General features: G+C 35.6%; 1 protein-coding gene across 3 annotated transcripts in view; it reads left to right on the top strand.

Moving 5' to 3' along the window:
• Positions 1–30: 30 nt before the first annotated feature.
• Positions 31–21,647, top strand: part of KNTC1 (kinetochore associated 1) — a 73,291-nt gene continuing 51,674 nt past the window's right edge. For 2 of the 3 annotated variants that reach the window (XM_019648980.1, XM_019648982.1), the window contains exons 1-25: positions 31–274; positions 3,117–3,287; positions 5,991–6,111; positions 7,865–7,980; positions 8,327–8,405; positions 9,065–9,142; positions 10,210–10,244; positions 10,493–10,603; positions 11,239–11,332; positions 11,707–11,759; positions 11,977–12,092; positions 12,532–12,583; positions 13,117–13,215; positions 14,314–14,357; positions 14,467–14,532; positions 14,625–14,700; positions 14,816–14,941; positions 15,032–15,121; positions 15,503–15,556; positions 17,246–17,307; positions 18,608–18,719; positions 19,403–19,546; positions 19,732–19,788; positions 19,879–19,980; positions 21,464–21,583. In XM_019648980.1, coding sequence (XP_019504525.1) covers positions 3,159–3,287; positions 5,991–6,111; positions 7,865–7,980; positions 8,327–8,405; positions 9,065–9,142; positions 10,210–10,244; positions 10,493–10,603; positions 11,239–11,332; positions 11,707–11,759; positions 11,977–12,092; positions 12,532–12,583; positions 13,117–13,215; positions 14,314–14,357; positions 14,467–14,532; positions 14,625–14,700; positions 14,816–14,941; positions 15,032–15,121; positions 15,503–15,556; positions 17,246–17,307; positions 18,608–18,719; positions 19,403–19,546; positions 19,732–19,788; positions 19,879–19,980; positions 21,464–21,583 — 2,136 coding nt within the window. In that variant the 5' untranslated portion in view covers positions 31–274; positions 3,117–3,158. Of the gene's footprint in view, positions 275–2,155; positions 3,288–5,990; positions 6,112–7,864; positions 7,981–8,326; positions 8,406–9,064; positions 9,143–10,209; positions 10,245–10,492; positions 10,604–11,238; positions 11,333–11,706; positions 11,760–11,976; positions 12,093–12,531; positions 12,584–13,116; positions 13,216–14,313; positions 14,358–14,466; positions 14,533–14,624; positions 14,701–14,815; positions 14,942–15,031; positions 15,122–15,502; positions 15,557–17,245; positions 17,308–18,607; positions 18,720–19,402; positions 19,547–19,731; positions 19,789–19,878; positions 19,981–21,463; positions 21,584–21,647 lie in introns of those variants that run through there. The other variant, XM_019648981.1, reaches the window with a different exon arrangement.

The following is a 21,647-nucleotide window of genomic DNA, read 5'->3' as shown; positions in this document are numbered from 1 at the left end:
CGTGTAAAGCCAGGGAGGAAGGCGGGGCCAAGAATACACCCTCGTTTGCGCGGAAGGGCGTTCCGAAATGGTGGAATTCAGGGTGGGGCGACTTCCCATTTCGGTTCTAAAGCAATCTTGGCCTTCGCCGGCCGCCGTAAAAGGGGGTTGGGCTTGGTGTTCTCCCGCCAATTTAAACCTGTGGGCTAGAACCCGAAGAGATTAGGGGCAGTTGTGGGAGTCGGGAAGAGGGACGATGAACTTGAGTGTTCCGCTTTAGTTTCTTCAACTGCAGGTGAGAAAGGGGAGTCGCGCTACTGTAGGGAGCTGGGGGGCGGGTTCAGGTGGAAGTAGCAGCAGCCATAGCACAGTTCGGGCAGTTTTTCCCATCAGACGCAGGCGGGAGAGAGGTTGGGGTCGGTGTCCAGCGGAGCGTTTTTGCATGGAATCCTAACTGACACTGTCATTCTGCTTCGCTAATCCATTCACCCAACAGCCACAGTGGTCTGAAGTCTTAATCAAGTCATGTCACTCGTCTGCTCAGCCTCTTCCCCTCTTGCACTGAGTGTTAAACGCAATCTTGAAGCCGAGGGATTCGTTTAGCTCCTGCACTATTCCATTCTTGATATAGCCGGGCAGGCGCCCCAGACTCAGGCCGCTTCTGAGCCTTTGCATCGGCCGTTCCCCCTGAGCTTCATGCTATTCCGTCTCAATTCCGATGTCATCTTCTTCCCTTCCCAAACAGGTCCTTCCAGCGCGACCCTACCCCTCCACCTGAGCACTGTTTCGTTTTCTTCAAAACATTTCACATTGTAATTGTGCATTTGCTTATTTTTTTTTTTTCGTAGAGAGGCGGTATAACAGTTAATAGCCAGCGTGGGTTTGAGTTTATACTTGTCTAGCCACTTCATTTAAACTCGCTTTAGGTAACCTTAGGCCGTTTATTGAATCCCCTTGACTCCTGTTTCTCATCTGTAAAATGGGTTGTTGTGTTGACTAAATGAGTAAACATCCTCGACTACCTTGCATACTGAATAGTGGTAACTGTTTTATTTTTGCTAACTTAATAAGGCCTTTCAAAGCCAGAGGCAAACAAGCATTTGTTTGAGATCAGAAAATTCAGGAATCTATCAACTCAGGCAGAAGCCCAAATAATGGTACTATTTGGAGACAAAGGCAATGGGTATTTATGAGAGAGGGAAGGGGAACACTTACATCACTAGAAGGAAGGCATTTCTGTTGGTACAGATAACATAGTGATGTTGATTCCAAACAGTGTTTTTAATTTTCAGTCCAGCAGTCATTAGTCCAGTTGTCACATTAACGGCTTTTTTGTTATTGTTATCTTTGCAAATAGTTGAGAAACAAGGTTGCTTAGGTCAAGTCCAAAGGTTATTTTGCCATTTTTGACACTCCAAACTTTGAGGTGTAAAATGTGCATATCAGTTTCCCTGGCATGGCAGCTCTATTTTAAAGTGTCTCTTCATATTATTGTTTACGTTTTTGTCTGTCCTTCCAACAAGATTATGATCTTCATAACGACAAAGATCTTTTCTGTCTTATTCACAGCTCTATTTCCAGTTCCTAGAAAATAGCAGGCCAGCGGTTCTCAACCTTCCTAATGCCACGACCCCTTAATACAGTTCCTCATGTTGTGGTGACCCCCAAACCATAAAATTATTTTCGTTGCTACTCTATAACTGTAATTTTGTTACTGTTATGAATCGTAATGTAAATATCTTTTTGTTTTCCGATGGTTTTAAGTGACCCCTGTGAAAGGGTTGTTTGACCCCCAAAGAGGTCGCGACCCACAGGTTGAGAACCGCTATAGTAGGTGCTCAGTAAACATTTGATGAATGACTGAGTGTGACAGTCCTGAGAGGTTGATAATATTTCTCTATTTTTACATATGTTGGATGCTGAGACCCATAAAAGTATTCACTCCAATCTATCCCTCCTGTCTTAACCTCCTCCCATCAACTCCCATCCAAACACCAGCCACTAAAGCTGTTGTCTATTTTGACATGCTTTGTTTCTGTATTCTTGCTTACATTCTCAGTAAGAACTCTTTTCCTGTATTTACAAAGCTCCCGTAATCACCATGTTGTACATCTGAGACTAATATAATATTGTATGTCAGCTATAATGGAAAAATAAATTTTAAAAACTCCTTTGACTTTAAATGACTTGCCCAAATGTTCCCTGCTTCCACCAATAACAATAATAAATTCGCTAACGCTTAAGATTGAGTGTTTGCCTGAACCAAGTGTTGTTTTGTGAACATTTACAACTCATGACAACTTTTTAGGTAGCTACCGCTGTATTTCCTATTCTGTAGATTAGCGAATTGAGGAATGAAGATTAAGTCACTTGCTCAAGGACAACTGGCTAGTAAATGTGAGAGTGCACCAAGTGAGAAATCATTCCTTCCTGGTGCTGTACGGCCCATTGATTTTAAAACATATTCTGTTAGCATTTATCAAAACAGCTATAATGATTGCTTATTGTTCCCCACCAGCCTTGATGCGGGGATTGCTCTTCATCTTAATATCTACTCCTACCCAGACCGTACATCAAATGAATTACAGCAATCTTTGCTGATGAGATGGTTAAGTGACTTTCCTAAGGTTACAAGTACACTCTTTGGTCCAGTCAGAAACCTAATCCGGTTTTTTTCCTCCTCCCCTTAACATTTTCATTTATTGGACAATAATGCTGGAAAAATGAATGGATATTTTTTTAAGTTCATCTGGAAACTTACTATCCTAAGATATCCCAGACAATCTGACTGCAGAGCTTTTGTTGTTTACTGCTATACTGATTAAAGGTTTCTTTCAAAGGAAAGCTTGTTATAATTTCAAGCTAGGTATACAAAAATACTAGAAGCTCTAGGATACAATGGTAAGATCAGAATTGCTTGTGTTCCTAGACCAGCATGTTCTTCGCTAGTGATAATCATAGCTCTAGTTCCATTTATCTTATTGGTCCAAAGTGTCTGGTGACTTCAGAAATAATACGAAGACAAAAGAGTTTTTATTTATTGATGTATACATTTTGGGTAAAGCCTTTTCATGTCCCAAGAAATGGGATTCTGTGCAACAATATAATTTGGTCTCTAATTTTACATGTCGTCACAGGGAAGTCAGTGATTCCTGACTCAGGAAAAGAATCTCAGAAATATGTGGAATGATATTGAACTGCTAACAAATGATGATACAGGAAGTGGGTACCTAAGTGTAGGTTCAAGAAAAGAGCACGGCACTGCTTTATATCAAGTGGATTTGCTAGCAAAGATCTCCTCTGAAAAGGTAATGATTATGATGCTGACTGTTTTTATTCACAAAATTTTTACTGAATGCTTAATAGGCCTGGTAGCTACATGGTAAATGTTTCGTGAATGAATATAGCACTTTCTTAGGGAATCAAAGTTTCAGTCTGAAACTACTGGAAATTTCCATCTGAATTCCTTTTACATTATCTTAAGGTTTGTATTTTCAAAACTGAACTTTTCATAGATTGGGAAGTCTTTGTTTGCACATGACATGACTGTCCATGTTGAAAATCTGACAGAATTGACAAACCTGGAACTAATAAGCGATTATTGCATAGTCGCAGAATACCAGGTTAATATGCAAAGGTCAACAGCTTTCCTATGTACCAGCAAAGCACAAGTAGAATGTGAAATTAAAAGTATAATCCGAAAGATCTTTGTGACCTTGGATTAGGCAAAGCCATTTTAGATAGGATGTTAAAAGCACAAGTAATGAAAGAAAAAATAGATAAATTGGACTTCATCAAAGTTAAAAAACTTGCGTTTCAAAGGCTACAGTCAAGAAAGTGAAAAGAATTCACAGGTGGGAGAAAAAATTGCAGATCCTCATCTGACAAGGAACTTGTATCCAGAAAATACAAAGAACTCTTCTAACTCAATAAGACAAATAACTCAGTTAAAAAATGGGCCAAAAACCCTAACAAGACACTTCACAAAGAAGATAGACAGATGGCAGATAAGCATATGGAAAGATGCTTCATGTCATATGTCATCAAGAAAATGCAATTTAAAACAATCGTGAGATACCCCGCACACCTATTAGAATGGCCAACATCCAGAACACTGACAACACCAAATGCTGGCAAGAATGGAGCAACAGGAACTCTCATTCAATTGTAGTGGGGACACAAATGGTGTGGCCACTTTGAAAGACAGTTGGGTATTTTCTTACAAAATTGAACATGCTGTTACCATACCATCCAGCAATTCCACTCCATGGTATTTACCCAAAGGAGTGGAACCTTATGTCCCCACAAAAACCTGCACATGCTTGTCTATAGCAGCTTTATTCATAATTGCCAAAACTTGAATGCAACCCAGATGTCCTTGAGCAGGTGAATGGATAAATTGTGGTCCATCCAGTAATGTTAAATATTATTCAGTGCTGAAAAGAAGTGAGCTATCATGCCATGAAAAGACATGGAGGGACCTTCAATGTATATGACTAAGTGATAGAAGCTAGTCTGAAAAAGCTACAGACTGCATGATTCCAACTGGACTGTATGACATTCTGGAAAAGGCAAAACTTGAGAGACGGTAAAGAGATCAGTGGTTGCCAGGGGTTGGGGTTTGGAGGGAGGGATGAATAGGCAGAGCACAGAGGATTTTGAGGGCAGTGTGCTCTGAATGAGTTGAATGACACCATAAGGATGGATGCCTGTCATACCTTTGTCCAGACACACAGAATGTCCAACACCAAGCGTGAACTATAATGTAAACCATGACATTTGGGTGATTATGATGTGTCAGTATAGCTTCATCAGCAGTAACAAATGACCACTCTGGTAGGAGGTGTTGATAGTGGGGGAAGGACACAGATGTATGGGAGCTTGGGGTATATGAGAAATCACTCTACCTTCCTCAGTTTTGCTGTGAATCTAAAACTGCTCTGAAAAAATAAAGTCTTAAAAAAAAAAAGGGGGGGGAACAGCAGTTCAGACAGAGAGAACAACATAGGTGCGTCCCTGGAAGGTATAAGCACAGTTTCTTTTTTGCAATGCCTTGGTGTAACTTTTCACTAGTCGAAGAATCAAGTAAGAGGGGTTAGAATGTGGTGGTTTTCAAGAATTACTCCTGGAGAAGGTGACCATTGAAACAGGCATAAAGTGAACTGATTAGCTGAAAACTGAGCCGAGGAAAAATAATTAGTTAACATTAATTGAGCATATACTATATGAAGGCTGTCTTCTAAGCCCCTTATATGAATTCTTTACTCTCCATCAACTCAGCGTTGAAGATATTATCCCTGTTTTATAGGAGAGTCAGGTGAAACATTTGCCCAAGATTACTCAGCTAATGAGTGTCTGCATTCTCCCCACTAATTAAGCTGTCCACCTACTTCAAGATCCATGTGTGTGGGAAGCTCTAATAAACAGAAGCTGAGAACTGAAGACTCATTTGGCTTGCATAGTGTTTTTTAAAACGTTGATTTAGCTTCCAGTATTCAAAAATCACATTTCACATAAAAGATGCAGCTTTTCTTGATACACTGGAAGGGATGGCCCTGCCAGGGTTGCATGCCACGGGGCTTTAACCTGGTTGATTCTGCTCCCTAGTTTATGGGGGGCATGTACCCTCCAGTTCACAACAGGCCACGGTCTCCCCTTTCTTTTGTATCCCAGACATTGAGACTTTATGTCAGTCTTGGTTCATTTATATTAATGCCATCTGACGCCTACAGGCATAAGATCTACTCTTAGCAAACAAAGACTCGGATATGGCAATCCTTTGCCCTTTCCTAGCAATCCTAGACTATTTCTCTACTTTGGTCCCTGAATGGATTCAAGATATACCACACAAAAAAGAACTTGACTCATTAGATATATATGGGCTAAAGAAAAAAGGCCCATCAAGTTAAGATTTAAACTTGGGTGCTTGGGACTATGATGACATTATTGATAAGTATTGTTGAACATGTGTAAAAATGTTTTAATTTAGTCATGCTTCCCCCCCCCAACAGGCCTCATTAAATCCAAAGATACAAGCATGCAGCTTAAGTGATGGGTTTATTATTGTTGCAGACCAATCAGTGATACTGCTTGACAGTATTTGTAGATCGCTTCAGTTGTACCTTATATTTGGTAAGTCTAACACACTGTAAAGCAATAAAATAAATTGAAAGTCAAGTATCTCTTGCAACCAATTTCTACTATATTGCCTTTTCTTTATTATTTCTAAGACTCGAAACTGGGAGAGTTTCAAGAAATTAATCTTGAATGCCTTTTTTTGTGCTGAGTACTAGATGTAAAGCATACGGGGATGAACTGTTCCCTCAATAAGTCTAAGGGGAAACATGTAAAGCAACAATTCACTTGCATGGCTTTTGTATTAGAATACATAGGAAACAATTGAACCCAATTTTGTTCAAGTACCAGAATCTTGTACACAATTCAATATCATCAAAAGATATTTGAATACTTTTAGAATGTATGGCACTATAAAAAACTTTTTATTTTTTATTTTATTTTATTTCTTTAAAGATTTTATTGGGGAATCAGGGGAGCAGAACAGCATTGGGGAATCGGGGAAGGGGAACAGACAAGCTGCTGTCCTTTTGTTCTTCAGTCTAATTGTGGAGGATGTTGCTTCATTGGCCCATGTTGGTATTATCATTGCGCTCTTCCTGGGTGAGGCAGTCGCTCACCGGCCATTGCACAGACGCTCACGGCAGTCCGCGAAAGCTCATATTGGCTGCTGGCCCCACTGCAGCCCCACTGCAGCCTATGCCATTGTCGGCGACTCATGGCAGCCCAGCTCCAGGTCGAGCTATTGTTCTCCATCTTAGCTGCAGAGGGCACAGCATCACTGGCCCTAATGTGGGATCCGATCTGGGGCCCTGCTGCTCAGAGCTGGCGTCCCAAGCCAACTCAACCAACGAGCCACTTGGCCGGCCCTAAAAAACTTTTTAAGTACTTAAGAATTCTTCATTGAGTTAAAGAGCTTTAAGTATATGCAAATATGGGCTTAAGGTAAATTAAGGGACAAGTCAAAGATTATGCTGGAAAATAAGTAAAAATGTGAAAGCTTTTTCTGAAATTTTGAGAGGAAGATGGCTGTTGAAGTGTTCGCGTAAGAACTTTAGACAACTGAAAAGGAGTCAGAAGGTATGCATGTGGGAACGCAATCTTGATCATAATATGGGGGCAAGATGCTCATATTTTGTGGAATCTTAACGTATCTGCCCTGATCAGTTTCACCAATGAAATAGTGGGCTGGGTTAACATGATACATTTGTATAAAGACGTTGCTGCTGAATAATTTTAGTTCATAAGCCGTTTACATGCTTCTGCCTTTAGCTCTTACTCTTCCCCTCTCAGCCCCCATTTCACTCCCTTAGGTCTCCTTGCTGTTGCATGAATAGTAACTTTCTCACCGCCTTCAAGTCTTCGTTCATATCTCACCTTATCAAAGAGCTGTCTTGAGCACTCAAATTAATACTACAGTGTGCATGGCTCTTCTGAGCTGTTTGCCTGCTCTACTTTTTCTGTTTTCCAGAGAATTTATCACCTTCTTATATGTCATATAATTTGCTTATCATGCTAATTATTTATCATCTGTTACTACCTTAAAATTTTAAAAAATCCATGAAGGTGGGACTCATATTCTCAGATAATGTGCAAAAGGCCTAGCACAGCCCTTAGCACGTAAGTGCTCGGTAAATATTTGTTGACTGATTAAGAGCCAATAGCATTCTTTTTTACTTTAATCCCTGCTTTTTTGAAATATTTAAAAGATGCTTGAATAGTTGCCTTTTAATGACACAATTTGCCATCTTGTTGTACTGAAAAGAAACATTTTCGAAGGACGCTCGTAACTTTGATTTGAAATTTTCAGATACTGAAGTGGATGTAGTTGGCCTGTGTCAAGAAGGAAAGTTTCTTTTTGTTGGGGAGAGGAGCGGTAACTTACATTTTATTCATGTGACATCCAAGCAAACATTGCTCACTACCGTAAGACCCTGTTATGTTTTTCATTTTCATTATCTAAATTATCTCTTACACAGCCAAAACTCAAGCAAACCATGACTTAATTTGTGTTTTAAATTAGAATTAAATGTAAGAATCATACCTTAGAAACATAGGAAGTAAGTGCAAAATTGTAAAATTAAGCTCTCAAGATATTCTTTCTTAGTATGCTTGTTAAAAATAGTTTTCTATTTTAAAACTAAAATGTTTTGGAATGTAGGTAGAATTATTTCTAATGATAATTGATAGCTCTGTGATTTAAAGAATATAATAATCCTTGATTATATTTTTCTGCATTTAATCTTGTCATTTGAAATTGATTTGCAATTAGGCTTTTGTTCAGAAAGCTAATGATGAAAATGAGTGTACTTACCGAACTCTCGTTATTGAGAAAGATGGTTCAAGTGAAGGTAAGTTTTAAAAATTTTTTTTATGTCTTCTCACTAATATCCAATAAAAAAATCAGATTTATAGTTAATAAATTATATAAATTTAATTATGCTACATACACAGTGTTAAATTTTCTAATGATGCCAATTAATATTACTGTAAGAAACAAGTTTTTTGTTTTTTTATTAAATTATTTTTTATTATGAAATACACATTTTTTAGAATTAGTTTCAGCTGTAAGAAACAAGTTTTTATTTTAGCTCTTTTCAAGGTTTAAATGTAGTTGTCCTAAATATGATATTCTAAACTCATTTTTAGTTTTAAGAGTTCTATAGATTACCAAGGAGACATAATAAAAAGTATTTTGTGGGTTCCAGCATATTTATCATATTTTCATTTCAACAGATGTTAACTAGACCTTAATTTATTTTGATATGTCTGAGGTTTTTTTTCCTGGCAAGTGAAGTTTGGTTTATAAAAGTTTCAAAAGAGTTAACATTGTTTTTGCAAATAACTTACCAATTATTTGTAAATAAGCTATATCTGTACCATTACTATATTATTTGATGATTAGAATTTAAATGAGCAGATTGACATTTTTAAGCTAGTTCCAGATACTGGTTTAAATTTTATATCCATGTGCCTTTTAGAGAAAACTGGTTTGATTTTATTTTAATAGGTACCTATTATATGCTGCTTCTTACAAACAATGGATTTTTTTGTATTACCAACCTTCAGCTTGTAAAAATTCAACAAGGTAAGTAATGTATTGTTTTCTTATTATTGATTTGTGGCAATATTTCTTATTAATTTTCCAGGTAAATTTTTAAACATTCTCTTTAAGAACATTATATTAGTTTAATTACATTCTATGATACTGGGTACACTTTTTAAGTACATTTGCAATGTACTTATTCTCCGCTGTTAGGGCTGCAATAGAACCTGAAGAAATGTAATTTGTTTATAGCCTTCAAGGAGTTTACTGCTTAGTTGGAGATATAAGACATTCACTAGCATGATGATAAATGCTTTTTTTTTTTTTTTTAAGATTTTTTATTGGGGAATTGGGGGGATGGGAACAGTGTCACTGGCCCTCATATGTGGGATCTGAACCAGGGCCCTCTGGCATCCCAAGCCAGTTCTTAACCATCGCGCCACTCGGCCGGCCCGATAAATGCTTTTTGTTGGAATGAACGAACCCAGAAACAGAAATTACTGTGTGAGTGTTAACAGTAGTGTTAACCTAACAACTTAGCATGTGCTGAGTGGTGTGGACCATACGTTCCTCTGAGCTGAGAGAGTCTGAGCCATTGATTTGGGGCATATATTCAACAAATATTTTTTTTAAAAATCTACAGTGTGCCAAGAGCGTGCAAGATGTGGGGGATATGACAAAATTTAAGGTACATAGCTGTCTGTTGTTTAATGAAGGAGCTAGACAGGTAAAATAGCCCTTCCAAAACAAGTGCGAAGTGATGACTTTCAGGTAGGACTTCAGAGCTTGGTTAGGAAAGTTGGAGCTTGTTTGAATAGGAGACCCTCTTAGTCAGAAGAAACGTGGTAAGGGAAGGTGTGGAGAGGCCCTGTAGGGATTGTAAGGCAGCCTGGTGGGCACCCTGAGAATAACACGTCACAGCTTACATCATTGGTCAAGGGCAAAGCTGAAAAGTTACGACTGCCTTATTAGTTTCTGACCAGTGTTCTCACTAGAGCGTATATAATTTCACCTCGACACAGAAGGAGAAAGTTGTGTGTGTTTTATATGAGATTAATTACTTGTAGATTAATACTATAAATTTAGCCTGCTTTCTCTTTTTCATGCAGCGATTGAAAATGTAGACTTCAATAAAGCCAAAAAGGTAAGAAAACAAAACCAACCACATTGCCTTCCTGAAACTTAGATTTAATGTAAGTTTAGGAGAGTGTTTCTGGATATTATTGTCTACTGGGTGACCTTTTGGGAATTAGCATTATATAACATTTTAATAGCATTTCCATTTAAAAATACATTTGTACCTGATTGATTTAAGCTGATTTTTATCAATCTTTCCAAGGAATTTGGACTGTGGAGCATATATATAACATTCTTATTTTTTTAATTTTGCAGTTACAAGAACAAATCAAGTCTACTTTTATTTCTACTGAAAATTATCATACTCTTGGTTGTCTCAATCTTGTGGCTGGAGATTTAGCAAGCAAAGTCCCTATGATAATTGGGGTAATAATTCTTTTTATAAAACTTCATTTTTTGTTTCTGAAATGTTTCTTCATTAAAACTATAGTTTTGGTTAAATTGCTAATGAATTTGTAATGTGTAGCAGAAATAAAAATTATAAAATTAAGGTCATAAAATTAACTCAATAAGTAAACCTAAGTTTCTATGTTGGAAAAAATATTGCATCTTTATTTTCACGAATCTCTACCTGAAATTTAGCATTTCTTTTAATTATGAGTTAGACAAAAATAATAACAAATAACACATATAATATATTTGAGAAGCAGGCAAAAATTCAATATAATTACAACATTTGCAACATTTTTACTTGCCAAATTTATATTATATTACATGTTAAGTTAAAGTTTACTCCATGTCTTTAGAATTGAGTTGCCTGAAGATGCCTACTCCTTATGAAATATTCATGTGATAACAATGAATAGCAACAGTTCACTGTTTTTACCATTTTGTTCTGTTGAAAACAAACTAAGAGAGGAACTGAAGATGAAAGCTAGCTGGCCTTGAATGTATAAATATGTTATTAGTAATGTGTACAACTTAGGTATTTCAACTTTGAGGAGAATTCAGATCTAAGAACCAAATTCGCAACTAAGTGCTTTTTTTTTTTACTTCTGTAGGGAACTGGTAATTGTGCATTCTCCATATGGGAGCCAGATCCTTTCAAGAAGGAAATGATAGTTAAGAATGTGATGGATGCAGAGATTATTAAAGGTAAAACAAGTTAATGAACTACTTTTGGTAATTATTAGTGAGTTCTAATTGTCATGTCAGTATGCCAAGTCTGGCATATGGGCCATTGCACTTTTTTGAAGCAAGCCAGATTAGTTTGATAGTTTTCCATATCCGTGACTGTTTTTGACATGTTGTCGTTGTTACTGTTCATTCTGGGAAGTTTTACACTTTAGTGGTCATCTTAAAACAAGAAACAGGAATAAATGAGAGCAGGAACTTTTTGCTTAAAGGTAGCTCTGCCTTAAAAGAAAAAAATGTAGCTCTGCCTTTTTCATAAATGTGAATTTGCTCTTTAAATATGGCCATATGTAACAGAAATGTAATCCTTATACCCCTTGCTTTCTCTTTTGTAGGTGCCCGGAAGTTCCAGCTGATAGACAACCTACTTTTTGTTCTTGACACTGATGTATGTTTTTGATATTTCTCCGTCAGTGTTTTCACTTGGTATTATGTTTATCAACAAAAATGTTGCCAAACTTACAAAGACACGGACAGTAGCCAGGGTAGATGCATTACCACTGTATGTGCCGTGCTTTATTTCAGTGTACACATCAAAAGATAGATCCTGAAATGTACATTTTTAGTCCATACGAAGATGTATCAATGAAATGTCTCTTTTGCAGAACGTGCTGAGCTTGTGGGATATTTACACTCTAACTCCCATATGGAACTGGCCCTCTCTCCACGTGGAAGAGTTTCTTCTTACCACAGAAGCGGATCCTGCTTCTTCAGTCACGTGGTATGCTAGTAGTGCTCTCCCTTCTGTTGGAACCAGGCTCTTGCCTGGTTCTGTTCTGATCATTCATTATATATTGCGTTCTAAATAAGACTGTGAACAGACTGACAGGGTAAAGACTATTTCATTGTTGGCCACATTTATTGAGAACACATAGGCAATCCGAACCTCTAAGTGATTGTGTTAGAAAGAGTTATCAGTCTAAAGTAAACAAAGTTCACGTCTTGCTTGATTTATGCATCCATAATAAACTCCCCCCCCCACCCCCGCCAAAAAAAAAAGAAAGAGTGTCAGTCCGGACCATAATTGTTCAGAAATCAAGTTTAATGTCATCTGTGCATATCAATTTTAACTTTTCTACAAGAATATCACTTTGACTTAGCTTATATCTAGCAATTGGCAAAGCTTATTTGATTTACTTAAACCTTCTTTTCTCTTTTAGGCAAGGGATTACAAATCTCAAATTAGTAGCTCTGACAACTACTACTAATAAGGTATTGGAAAATTTGTTTCACGTTTGTCCATATTGTATGTTAAGCATTAGTACAAAAATAGTTAAGTAGTGCTCTAGTGCTTACAACATATTAACTCTTAGTTCACAAAACACTTACTTGACAGATCAGAAATAACCCGGCAAAGGTTTTTTTCCCCCCATTTAAAAAATAAGTATATAAATCTTTGCTCTATATTTTAATCAGTATTTCAGGAATAAAACTATCCGCAAGAAAGTGTTTATTAATGTGATTCTTATACAGTTCTGACACTGGGGAATTACATTCAGCTTAAATACAAATTGTAGAATGGACTTCAGATATGTGGATTTTCATTCAACAGATTTTGAAGTTTTAATAGAACATAATTTTATGTGTAACGTTTAAGTAATACAGTAACAGACTAACGAAATTATTTTTGCAGAAAGCTTTGTACCAAGTGTTTTAATCTATGCCCTTGATCGTGAAGTGTTGACTTGTGCTCAGAGGTTTATATTGACCTAAATTAATTGCTCTATTTTTTTTTTTTTCCCCAGGTGAAAAACCTCATGGTCTATTCATTACCTATGATGGAAATACTATATTCTTTGGAAGTATCTAGTGTTTCTTCTCTGGTCCAAGCAGGAATTAGCACAGTGAGTTGATATATATTTTTTGAACTACTTTATAATAAAAAAAAATTAAGAATAAGCTAAGTATGAGTGGAACTTAGAATACTTGGTTAGATCACAAGCTTATAACTGTATTATTGTTATCAAAAGTCCTCAAATACAATTGCCCAAAATCAGTCTTCATTTTAAAAAGAGAAAGAAAATTAATTAAATAAAACATCAGTCAACTGCGTATTCAATTTTCTTATGTCTCCATACAAAATATGGATGATAATTAGAAGAGATATTTTAAAAGAAAAATTTTTTTGCTGCAGTTGTTTTCTCTCTTTTTACACACACACACACACACACACACACACACACACACACACACACACTATATTTTTCCAAACCACTTGGAAATTACTTGCCAACATCATGAGCTGTCACCCCTAAATACTTCGGCAGGCATCGCCTAAGAATAAGGGCATGATTCCACAGCACAGATATCATACACACAATATTTAACATTAATACAATGCTCTTATGGAAAATACCATCCAAATTCAAATTTTACCAATTGTGCCAATTTAAAGCTTTTTTTTAATCCTGATCCGGGATCCAATCCGGCATCATGTACTGAGTTTCCCTGTCTTGGTCATGTGACAGTCTACCTATATCTGGAACAGTTGCCTAATCTTTTTTGTCTTCTAAAACATTGACATTTTTTGAGTCCTAATCTGTTGTGTTATAGAATGTTCCCCTACCTGGATTTGTTTGTTCCATCGTGATTAGATTTATGCTAAGCTCTTCTGGCAAGAATAGCCGCCTATGTAATGCTGTCCTAACTGCATCATATTAAGGGGCTCATGTCTGTCCTGTTGTGGGTGATACTACATTTGATGATGTGGTTAAGGCATCTCCACCAGATTTCTCCATTGTAAAGGTGCATTTTCCCTTTTGTAGTTAGTATGTCATTTCTGTGGTGTTATTTTGAAACTGTGGGAATGTCCTTCTCCTCGACAGTTTTCCCCAATGATTTTAGAATTCCATTGATAGATCATTTCTGCCTAAACCAGTTGTTTCTCTAAAATGAATTAATTCTATATTTCAATGTTAAACATGTTTTTGTTATTGTTGTAGGATACCATATACCTTCTGGAGGGAATTTGCAAAAATGATCCAAAGTAGGTCATGTTCTGTTTTATCGGATAGGTTGTTAAATAAAAGCTAAGTTAAAATTTCCTTATTAATATTAAACAACAAATGTACTTAGAGTGAAAACATTTTTTTCAGACCACCTGAAGACTCAGTCTCTGTTTTAGTACTCAGATGTCTTACAGAAGCTTTACCAGAAAACAGGTAACTTCTCATTTTCTCTTAAGCCTCATTCCTTAACGCAAAACTTAAATTCCCTGATTCATAAAAATCTTACCAACATTTCCACTTAACAGATTGAGCCGGCTACTTCACAAACACAGGTTTGCTGAAGCCGAGAGCTTTGCTATTCAGTTTGGACTAGATGTTGAGGTAATCATTCAAATATAATTGTTTATTGAACAAGCATTTCTTGGTGTACAAGATGTTGGGGAGACAGCATTTTTGCTTCAAGCTGCTTGATGTATGTGGTGCATTTATATTCCAGCTTGTTTACAAGGTAAAATCAAATGACATATTGGAGAAACTAGCTTTGAGTTCTGTGGACACCAGTGAGCAGACCAAATGGCAAAAACTTGTAGACGAAGCTAAGGAAAATCTACATAAAATCCAGGTGTGTTTTCGCTGCCATGTACTAGAGTGTTTGGATTGACGGGTTGGTCAATGTTAGGTCACCTTACTATGTCTGGTGTTTGTGAAACAGGATGATGAATTTGTGGTGAATTACTGCTTGGAGGCTCAGTGGATAACTTATGAAACAACCCAGGAAATGCTAAATTATGCCAAAACCAGGGTAAGTTTTTATTACCTTTGTACATGTTTGTCTTATGCAAAACAAATCATTTCAAAAAACTGAATTCTTTTTTCATCAGAGGCCTTTTTAGAAGTGCATTTTTGCTGTAGATTGTTTTTCCCAGTGGCCTTTGAATACCTTTGCTAGTTATATTCCTTAAAATCAAGATATACCAGATGGGCAAAGTATTGTGAGCTGTTTTCATAAAATTCATTATTTTTTTAAGATATGTCATTTCTTCATAGTTCACTGTTTATTTCAAAATTCAATGCAATGTCATTTTTAGAGATAATTTTTTTTCTTTAGTTCACAAAAGATCATCCTTCATGAGAAACCTAACATAGCAGATATTTTTACTGTTTTTCTTCTTGTTCATCTTAGCTTTTGAAGAAAGAAGATAAAATTGTTCCTGTCTATTCCTATGGCTTAAAAGAGGTAATTACATTAGATTTATTGGTTAATTTGGGGGTGACTGTACCTTTACAGTACAGTCATGCACCACTTAACGGGAATCCGTTCTGAGAAATGTATCGTGAGATGATTTCTTCGTTGTGGGTACGTCATAGAGTGCATGTATGTAAACTTGGATGGTCCAGCCCACTACACACCTAGGCTATATGACATAGCCTGTTGCTCCTGGGCTACAAACCTGAACAGCATGTTACTGTACTGAATACTATAGGCAACTGTAACACAGTGGTAAGTATTTATGTATCTAAACATAGAAAAGGTACAGTAAAATACTGTATAAATGAAAAAATGGTCCACCTGTATAGGGCACTTACCATGAATGGAGCTTGCAGGACTGGAGGTTGCTCTGAGTAGACTTTATAAACACTGTGCACATAGGCTACACTAAATTTATAAAAACAACACGAGATTAAATCAAGCTCAAGAGAAAATGATGTGATCAAGAGCTACTGTGAGCACGAGATGGATGGGGCTACTGCTGGCATAACATGGCATGCACACTGTTTCACAGCAGACTTTTTTTTTTATATAAATAGTAAGAGAATACTCTAAAATAACAAATAGTATAGTAACTACATAAACCAGTAACATAGTCGTTTATTACCATTACCAAGTATTATATGTATTGTACCTAATTGTATGTGCTATGTTTCTATATGACTGGCAGCACAAATTATTCATTTTCAGCATCACCACAAACACATGAGTAGTGTGTTGTACTACGAAGTTACGACAGCTACAATGTCACTAGGCTATTGTCAGCTCCATTATAATATGTAATCAGTATATACATTATTAATGAAACATTTAATTAATTTATTTAAAATTTATTGGGGTGACAATGGATAGTAAAATTACATTGGTTTCAAGTGTACAATTCTGTAATACATCATCTATATTTCACATTGTGTGTTCAGCACCCAGAGTCAGTTCTCCTTCCATCACAATATGTTTGACCCCGTTTACCCTCGTCTACCACCCCCCCTTCCATTATAATCTTATGGGACCACCATCATATATATGGTCTGTCACTGACTTAGACATCGTTACGTGGCTCACTGTGTGCTTTTCAATTAAAGATAGGCCTGTAGTTTTTTTCAAGAACAAGTTATTTTAGTACTCGTTTCCTTATCTGCAAAATGGGAATAAAACTACTCACTGGGTTATTTTGAGGTCAAATGAAATAATTTAGATAAACCATTTGCCTAGTGCCTGGCACCTGTTAAGCACACAAGTAAATGTAAACTGTGATGATAATTATGATGGTACCAAAAATACATGTGTGTGTACACATGCATATGTATTTTTTAACTCTCAAAGTAAATTTTTGGTATAATCTAACTAGGTTTTACTATAAGGGCATTTATAAATCAGTGGGAAAACTAAGTGATTTTGAAGGGCACCCACAATTAATGTGCAAATGGCTTTCTCTCTTTTGCAGTTTTATTGCATTGATTGTGACTGGAAACGTTAACTATTATTCCAAGTTTGTTTTGTGTTAAATAAAGGCAGTCATGTTTATGGGAATTGACGTGTAATATGGAATAAAATGAGAACGTGTGCAAGACTTCTGAAATAGAATGCCTAATTTTTGGTGTTTTACATTTTAATATTATTGCACAATATTCAGATTATCCAGTTATTTCTTTTTAGGTACTAAGGGCGCATGCAAAGTTGACTACTTTTTATGGAGCATTTGGACCAGAAAAATTCAGGTGTGTACATTCCTCATTTTTAGTTTTTAAATTGTGAATTAGATTCTAATTTGGAATGTCATGAAAGATACAGTCTTGCTTTGGATTAATTTGTGTCTCTGGGGGTTTGAATGATGGAAAATGTTACCTTTCCTGCTAAGCTTTATGCACTTTATACACCATTAATGGGAATCGATACATTTGAAAGGCAAATTTAAATGCATATAGCTTTTGCCTTAACAATTTCACTTCTGGAAATTGATTTTATTAGATGTACTAATATGTGCATCAAGAATATCATTATTTACAAATATGAGATATAATTACCTTAAAGATAATCAAGTATATTTATGAGGATAAATTAACAATGAAGGGAGGCTTTATTTTTTTTTTCCCTTGTAGCTAGTCAGTTATTCCAATACTATCATTAAATGATTCACATTTTCACTGCAAATTAGGTAACTGAAATGTTACCTAATTATATGCTAAAAATTTCACCTGTATTTAAGTCTACCTCTGGACTTTTATCGTATACAATTGATCTCATCTCCCTGTTCATTCACCAGTATCAAACAGTTTTAACTAATGTTGCTTTAAAATGCCTTATTATTTGGCAGACTAGCCCTACTATATGTTCTTTTCTTATTTTTCAGAATTTGGGGAGCTATTCTCTGATGTTTGTTTTTCTGTATGACATTTGGAATCAGAATCAGCTTATCCAGTTTAAAGAAATCTTATTCTTACTGGAATATATATTTTTTAAACCTTTTTATCATTTTAAGGAAGTAGTCATCTTCTATTTCTGAGCTTTACTCAGGACCTAGTGGTCATGACAGCATTGCTGATTATAGCAAAAGATTGGAAATAACCTAAATGTTCAGCTATAGGGGACTAGTTAAATAAATTATAGTAAACTCATGCCATGAAATAATATATAGTCCTTAAAAAGAATAACATTTATATGTGCTGATTTGGTTCAAGCACCAAGATAATATAAAATGATTTTTTTTTAAAGTACAGATAGTATATATAGAAAACTCTCATTCATTTAAAAATTTTAAAAGGTTGTTTGTATGTATAGTAATTATCTCAGAAAGGATCTACAAGAAGAGGCATGGCTTCCAAAGACACAGGAGCTCTATAGGGCTGGGATAAGACAGAAACTTACTTTTCACTCTGTAATCTTTGGAACTTTTTTATTTAACTTTTTGTGAGGAAAAAAAAAAAACTGGATAAAATGCATAATGCCGCCCACTTGTAACGAATGACCTTAATTTATTTTTTTAAACGACGGACTTTTTACCTCTCTTTGACTTTGCAGTGGTAGTTCTTGGATTGAATTTCTGAATAACGAAGATGACCTCAAGGATATTTTTTTGCAGCTGAGAGAAGGAAATCTCGTTTGTGCACAGTACCTTTGGCTGAGACATCGGGTAATACATTCTGCACGTGTTTCTTTATGGCTTTAGAGCTCCTGAGATAGGTGCCTGAATCAGTGCTGGAAATGAACGAGAGCCAGTGTGACTGGGTAATGGGGTGTTTTCACATTGTTCGATAAAATCTTACCTGTTCTGGAGAAAACTGTCCTCTGATGCTATTAACTCAGGAAATATTATAAAAATACAGTAGGAACTTACTCTATCTCATCATTCAGAGTCTAGTTAGCTCCTAAACTGAGCTCAAAGGCGACATTTTATTAAGCGATTTACTGATCATCTGTATTGGTGGAGAAGGTATGCCTACTGCAGCTCAGACTGTGGCAAAGGAAAAATTGCTACTCTAAACCCCCATAATATTGGCGTACAACATTAAGTCCAAAAACATAGATGTGTTGGTGTGATGTCTTTAATAGACACATTCAAGTTTTCCTTGATGGCCATCTTTGCCAGTTTCTTTGCTACCTAATTGGTTATGTGGAACTTGCTGTCTTGAGATTCATGGAATTTGTGGCTCCCAGTTCAAATCATTTGTAGAGAGTAAACTACCCTTCACACTCATTATTAAAATAGTAAAATAATTCTTGAAATGACTTCCTGTGAGGTCGTTTTCCTTGTTGGGAGGCTGCCAGTTTAAATTTGTCAGATAAATCCTGATTATCTTGCTCTGTATAATTTAGGCCAACTTTGAAAGCAGATTTGATGTGAAAATGCTGGAAAACTTGCTCAACTCAATTTCTACACCAGTCTCTTTGCAAAAGCTCTGTCCGTGGCTTAAAAATGACGTGATCCCATTTGTGAGAAGGACTGTACCTGCAGGACAGGTAAGCTTCCACTTTTGATGATTCAGATTTATTTTCTACATTGTATCGTTGAAGATTAAGTCACACTCACACCAGTTAGTTCATTTTCATGTCTCTTTTGAAAGGTTATCATAGATAGATGGTTTAAATTATTTAAGGGACTAGCTAATTGAGTATTTTATTGTTAAGTGTTATATCTATTTCAGAAAATTCTTGCAAAATGGTTGGAGCAAGCAGCCAGGAACCTTGAATTAACCGATAAGGTAATACCAGTATAATTAGCACTAAAAAAATTTTAAGAATCTCCCAGTGGCATAAAACATTATTTTAAAGGGTCTCTAATATTTTTAAAGGCAAACTGGCCAGAAAATGGACTTCAACTGGCGGAGGTATTTTTTACAGCAGGAAAACCAGATGAGTTGGGATTGGTGTCCTCTTGGCATTGGATTTCCTTGGTATGATATGGAAAATGAATTTTTAGTAATAAAACACTCAATTTATCTTAAAAGGTTTCTCTACGTGTACTAGAAATATATCCACTTAAATTTTTTATATTTATTCTGTTGTTTTCTTTTGGTGTGTACTTTTAAAATCCACAAAAAAGGAAAACTTTCTTTATTTCTTCCTGATATTTCTGTTACAACTTCAACCTATTTTCATGCATTATTTTTCTCTATTGAACCAACCAGAAGGTCAACAATATATAAACATACTCCTAAGTAATATAATTGGGATTTTCTGTATTGGCAGCATTTCCCAGTACTTTGAAAGAACAAAACTCAGTAATGCATTAGGACTAGTTTTCAAAAGCTATGTCAATCAGGTTTACTTCTTTATTTAAGCTAGTAAACCACTCCTAGTCCTGATTGCGTTTTTTAGACATTCCAACAGCCATTAAGCACCAAGGAATATTTTTAAAAATCAAATTGAAAAAAATCTGGGACTGTCTGACTGTCTGAAAAAAATAGCAATGCTAGAAAGGGAACTAAGATCAGGAAGGTTGATGTTACATTTGATGTTGATTTGAGGTTAATGAACTGAATTTATTATTTGACTTCTAAATTTCTTAAGTTCATGTCTTCTTTTCCCTTTGGGATTCTAAAAACCAGAAAGCATTTTTTATATTGAAAAAAAGTAATTTCTTGTATTTTAAAAAAGTTTGCTGGGGTGCCATCATTTAGTTTATTAACTGACACGAGACATCTAAGTATAATCTCAACTCTGAAGCATAAGGTTCTTAAGTAACAGAGACCTAATGAAAGGTCATAAGGTACATTATGAAATTGCATTTATTTCTTAAATTTCTGGAGCCCAAAATAAATAACAAATTTCCTCCTACTTTCTGATACAGCAGATTTTTGTTAATTATACTTACTGATTATATACTGTTAAAAATAAAATGGGATTTTTAATATAAGTTTTAGGCAGTATATTGAAGTTTATAATCACGTAGATTATAAGATATAATCTATATTGATCATTACAATGTATTTTTCCTTAGAAGAGCTTTTCCTCTTGCTGTAAAATTCTACTTTGTCTTTTCCCTGTTAATTGCCTTTTATCAATATTGAAAATTCTGTTCCTTATATATAAGTTCAGAAAATGTTATAGCTTTATATATGATCACGATCAATACAGATAAAACAATACAGATAAAACTTCTGAATGATGTTTGTGTTCCTACGTATATTGGGGTTCTGAAAAAATATTACACTAACAGTAACAGTTCTTCTATATTCTTTCTAAGAAAGGAGGTTTCTTTCAGATTTCTGTCTTACTCCAATCTGTTCATTTGTACTAGTTAATTTTAGTTAAAATCCTACAAAATCAAAAGGCATACGTTGCAGGTTTCCTTTTATGTGCATAATCATGGTCATTTCATATTTTGTCTGAAATCATTCTGACTTTTTGTATATTTCCCTCACACTTTTATTTCAGAAGGATTATGAAAACACCGAGGAAGTATGTCAGTTAAGGACTTTGGTAAATAACTTGCGAGAGTTGATCACATTGCACAGAAAATACAACTGCAAGTTGGCCCTCTCTGACTTTGAGAAGGTAAAAGTCTAGATTTATTATTTTTTTTTTATCTTAGCCAGTATGACTAGAGTTTGCATGTGTG

The sequence above is a fragment of the Hipposideros armiger genome, unplaced genomic scaffold, assembly GCF_001890085.2.
Source record: "Hipposideros armiger isolate ML-2016 unplaced genomic scaffold, ASM189008v1 scaffold_128, whole genome shotgun sequence".
Classification (NCBI taxonomy): domain Eukaryota; kingdom Metazoa; phylum Chordata; class Mammalia; order Chiroptera; family Hipposideridae; genus Hipposideros; species Hipposideros armiger.
The sequence above is the reverse complement of the archived record's forward strand: the minus strand, read 5'-3'. Positions and strand labels throughout refer to the sequence as shown.